This window comes from Austrofundulus limnaeus, unplaced genomic scaffold (assembly GCF_001266775.1).
Source record: "Austrofundulus limnaeus strain Quisiro unplaced genomic scaffold, Austrofundulus_limnaeus-1.0 Scaffold1455, whole genome shotgun sequence".
Lineage (NCBI taxonomy): Eukaryota > Metazoa > Chordata > Actinopteri > Cyprinodontiformes > Rivulidae > Austrofundulus > Austrofundulus limnaeus.
Genome location: NW_013953857.1, coordinates 29186 through 34142, shown reverse-complemented (window position 1 = coordinate 34142; position 4957 = coordinate 29186). Strand labels below are relative to the sequence as shown.

The 4957-nt window shown below is 38.3% G+C and overlaps 1 protein-coding gene across 2 annotated transcripts in view; it reads left to right on the top strand.

Annotated features, from left to right (window-relative positions):
- man1b1b (mannosidase, alpha, class 1B, member 1b) overlaps positions 1 to 4957 on the top strand; it is a 26072-nt gene that overhangs the window by 8722 nt on the left and 12393 nt on the right. Inside the window, exons 2-7 of one of the 2 annotated variants that reach the window (XM_014032450.1) lie at positions 385 to 503; positions 1014 to 1122; positions 1288 to 1385; positions 2996 to 3114; positions 3398 to 3507; positions 4278 to 4457. In XM_014032450.1, the coding sequence (XP_013887904.1) occupies positions 399 to 503; positions 1014 to 1122; positions 1288 to 1385; positions 2996 to 3114; positions 3398 to 3507; positions 4278 to 4457 (721 nt within the window). In that variant the 5' untranslated portion in view covers positions 385 to 398. Of the gene's footprint in view, positions 1 to 384; positions 504 to 1013; positions 1123 to 1287; positions 1416 to 2995; positions 3115 to 3397; positions 3508 to 4277; positions 4458 to 4957 lie in introns of both variants that reach the window. The other variant, XM_014032449.1, reaches the window with a different exon arrangement.

The window sequence follows — 4957 nt, the reverse complement described above, 5'->3', positions numbered from 1 at the left end:
GTGATTGGCTGATTAGAAATTAAGTGTTAACGAGCAGTTGGACAGGTGTACTTAATAAAGTGGCTGGTGAGTGTATATGTACTAAGATTGCCAGATAATATTTGAAAACCTAAATATGTATTAAACCAAATAAATACAATTTTATTTGCTTTTTATTGTGTCTGAGGGTGTTGAAAAAAAACAAGTAATAACTTAAAAAAGGGCTATTTTGTAAAAGAAAAAAACATGGGGAGGTTGCACATTACATTGCTGAATAGCCAAAACCTTAGTGTACAATGATATATCTTCAGATTCTGTTGTTTGATAAAAAAATTTAAAATCAAAATTAAAACCTGTGTTAGCCAAAGTTTTAAGAATCACTGAGATTATATTGGTTTCCTCCAGGGCTTTGTCCAGACATGCACCCTCTGTCCCGACCGGGCTATGTGTCTATAAATGTTTCAGGACCACTAAGTGGAAGTTACAACAACAACAAGCAGTGGAGAAGGCATTCCTTCTGGAGGGTAAGTAGAAATGCATCTCCTAAATATGTCTCACAAACATTAATCCTTGTTTTTGTCTTGTTTATGATAATTTTTGTCCAATACTCTTTCTCTCAGAATAAAGTAAATCACAGATAAGGTAAAGTGTCAGGTTCTGTGTTTCTACGTCTCACATCTGACTTTAGTCCTATCTGACTGGATAATCTGAGTGATGAATCTTGATGGACTTTTCTAATGTTTTATTTGTGTATTGGGAATGAGGTCATGTAATTTTTTAGCCAGTACACATATTTTATGATGCACTAGTCTAATTCCCAAATGACTTACAAAGACATAACAGGAATAAGTGGAGGTTTACAGGCTGTTTGACTGCATCTGGCTGTATCTCCATCCTCACTCTGAAGGAACGTCAGGATATTCACCAGTTTGGATGTCACTGTCAGTCGTGTCACATGTCCAACTTATAAAAAACTGCACATCATTAAAACCTGTCATTCTGAGCTGATGATGTGTGTCTCACTGCACATTCAGAGATGGAAGCAGCTGTCCAGGCTACAGCGGAGTCTCATCCTCTTCTTGCTTCTCCTCCTCTTCATCTGTGGAGTTGCTTTCTATCCCACAGTTACCAAACACCTCAGAGGTAAGGTCATGTCATGTGACTCGGAGCTAGTGAAAATATTGAACATGCTGGACTGGAGCTGGCGACTGAATGATGAGTTTGATGTTTTAAATCCATGGTCACACCTGAATTCAGGTAAATGACRCTACTCACATGTAATACTGCCTCTGTTTTGTGTTTTTTCAGAAAGGGAACAAAACAAAGAGAGAAACGACCTCCTGAGACCCTTCAAACCTCCTGTGCTGCCAGAACCTGTCAAACAGCTACGAGAACAGCCCTCTCAGGTTCAGAGATCTAATAGTGATAGACCAAATGTAAGATTGCCACCACTTTATCCTGAACTTCAAAGAGAATTTCAGAAATTCAGTGGCGTACTGTATTAGTGAAGATTAAAAATATGCTAGATTAGTTCCTGGAGAAACTATGAAAGGGTTTGTCATGTTCTGTCCAATTTAAATAAAGATTTGAATTTACAGTTTGTTGGAGATCACTGTGAACTACCACCATCCCAAATTTGAGCCAAATGTCTAAAAATAGTTGAGTTATAATCAATTTTGCATTTTAGCTATGGCTGCCATCTTGTATTTTTGATTTGGCTCCAGGATGTGATGGAGACCTTTCTTAGTCACCACCACACCAAATTTTAGCACAAAATTTTTAAAATAAACAAGTTATTGCAGTTTAAAATTAGCTCTGGCAGCCATCTTGAAATTTTCTTTAGCATTCAGAATTTGTCAAAGCTTATTCTTGGCTACTACTGTACCAGTTTTCTGCTCTGTAAGTCTCAAAATGGATGAATTAGAGCCTTTTTTTAAAAATTAGCGTTAGCGCTTAGCTTAAACTTGTGATTGGCATTCAGAATATGTTGAGTTAGCTCTGTTATCAATCCACCAAATTTCAGCTTTATATGTCTTGAAARTGCTGAGCAATTTGGGTGCCATGATGATTTACACAAAGTCCCTTTGTTTTGTGACTTCAGAGGCCACTCAGCCCAGTAACAGCGTCAGCCAATCAGAAGGCCTGACTGTGATGTCATTACAGGGAGGGGCAGAGCCGCAGCTCAGTGCCTCACTTTCAACATGAGAAAACCTCTGAAAAGTTAAATTCAGACAGGAGGCCGCTGTGTAAAACCTATAAGGTCTATTGAAATAATTCTTGAACTGTGAGTGAGAGAAGAGATTGGCTTTTACTCGTGGAAATTTTCAAATTTGTACAGCGCTTTTTCTCAGAGTAATGACGAGTTAAAACTAGATTTTTTTTCTCACTTCTAATTAATATTCAAGTATTACATTTATTTAGAATAACATGTTTTAAACACTTTTATATTATCACAGAAAAAGTCCACTTTTAAACTGTTACAGTGTTTACATAGACCTGTGAAAAATAATTGACCTTTGACTTTTTAAAGTATTGTCCTCATTGTAATACATTATTCTACAGACCCATCCCCCACCCCACCCAAATTTCCATGCAGAATTAATGAAGCAGCTTAGAGTTGGGTTTAATYTGATCACATTAGTGGGAACCTGAATATTGTCTTCTCTTGATTATACATTTGTTTCCTTGGGATTCTCTTGGTTCCCAGCAGTGTTCAAGTACATTTTGTAGACATGCAATCTGTTTTTTTATTCTAAAACTAAAAGCTGCATAATGTTAATTTGTAATTTCACCATATAAACAATAATTTATCTGAACAAGAGGTTTACAACACGTTCACTAAAGTTATTAAAGCAAATAGTTCCGGGGAGCTCTGTTGTGTTAAAAATTAATAAAAAGTCAAAATAAATAAATTATTTATAACGTGGATTTTCTGTTTAACACCTTGTTTTTTTAAGTGTGCTAATTGTTGTCCTTTCTTTTTTTGTCTTTAATTTCTTGTTGCCATTTGTCACAGAGGAAATTGTCCAATAAGAGAGGACCTCCTGTCCTTCAGAACCATCTTCAGAAGAAAGCAAATGCATCAGATGCTGCAGCTGACAGCAYGAAGGAGGTAGAACAAGGTGTAGTCATCAGGTAAGAGTAGAAACGTGATGAACTAAAACATGTTTTAAAAACAAACCTTTCATTTCAGGGGCTCAAAAGTAATTGGACAAGTACAATAGTACAAGTCAAATTCATGCAAAAACGTTTTCTCTGAATGTTCAGCCAAGTTCACTTTCCCACTCTTCTTTCAGAACATGTTGTCATATCTTGACTTAATAAAATCATTCCTACTTTACAAAATACAGTCTAACYATAGGTTAACTTCTGTTTTTATCTGTCTGTGTACTTGTGGTCATGTTCTGATGGCGTACAGCTGGCGTGGGGCAGTGATCGACACTGACCAGGTCACAGACGTCTCCAAGAATGAGGAAAACAAGGAGGATTCACCTGCCAATCAGGGTGACAGTTTTAAAGAAGATTTAGGTATTTGCTATAAATTTATTTGACAAAACACAAAAGCTAGCTTCACATTTTCCAACTATTATAATATATGAAAGGCTACGTTCATTCTGCAGGTCTTAATGCTGAGATCAGATGTTTCTGTGTGGTCATGGACACCTTAGTTTAAAGTGGACCTCCATCAGACTCACGGTCCTGAAGCAGCACGCTGTGCTTACAGAAGGAAATGTGGATGTTAGCATGTTAGCATGTGTGGATCCATTTTCTAGTTGTCCAATCAGAACTGATTAAATTAATATCTGCTCTGATTGGTTGGTCCAATGTTTCCTTTTGATCTTCCTGCCTGCTCAGGAGCAGAATGTCACTTCTAGAGCATCATGTGTTGATGTTAGTTCATCCAGGTCCTGACAAAAAGAAGAYGAGAAGCAGCTGGACTTCTGTTCTGTAGCTGAAGCTGAGTTCTGAGCTTTAAACTGCAGGATGTTGGTGTCAATAACAGCACCTGGACTGATCTGTACCACCTCACTGAGAACATGACCGTACAGACTGACGTCACATTACCACAGATGACAAAGACCTGGGTCATATTTTTAAAAATTACCGGTAGACTGTCATAAAAAAAATTTGACTCCCATCTGGGGAAAAAAAACAAAACTTTGTGTCACTTTGGCCTGCAGTTTGAGCGTAGCTCTCTGTGTTAAGTTACTGTCCTTTTAGATCAGTGGAACATTTTGGAATCGCTCTGAAACTCAAACACAGTCATAAACTGGCATCTTATGAACTGTGTTTTCTAGAAACTAACCGGATGGAGGCAGTGCGGGAAGCTTTTAGACACGCTTGGAAAGGTTATAAAGACTTTGCTTGGGGCCATGACGAGCTTAGACCCATCTCCAAAACRTACAGTGAGTGGTTCGGTCTGGGCCTGACACTCATTGATGCCCTGGACACCATGTGGATCCTGGGGCTCAAGCAAGGTACAGTGAGGTTTTTATACCATCTTAAAACATCTCTCAGCCAATCTGACTAGTGGTTAAGTTATGACTGCTCAACTATAAATCTGTAGTTTTTGTACTTTGATTTTCTTGTAAGAAAAATGTAGAGTTTGCAGGGAACAAAATACTTAGTAAAATACTGGTAATGACGCACATGCCCCAGTAGCGAGTGTGAAAGGGCTCTGAGCCAATATGAATAGTGCAGGTAACTGACCACTGCTTTGTTGTCCTTCCTCATATGATGTTTTTACAACCCGCAGCTTGTTTGTATTGAACTTAGTCCCTTTAGGCCATTTAAAAAAGCTTTTCATCTTATAAATGCAAAACCCACTCAGTGGCACTTTAATAGTGAGACTGTGTCTTACTAGGTGTTTTTCCATTGCTAAGTGCGGCTCTACTCGGTTCTCGTCTGCTCGGTTCTTACTCGGGTGCAGGTGAATTGCCACTGCATTGTGTCCCGCTCTGTGGGCGGCATCATCAAT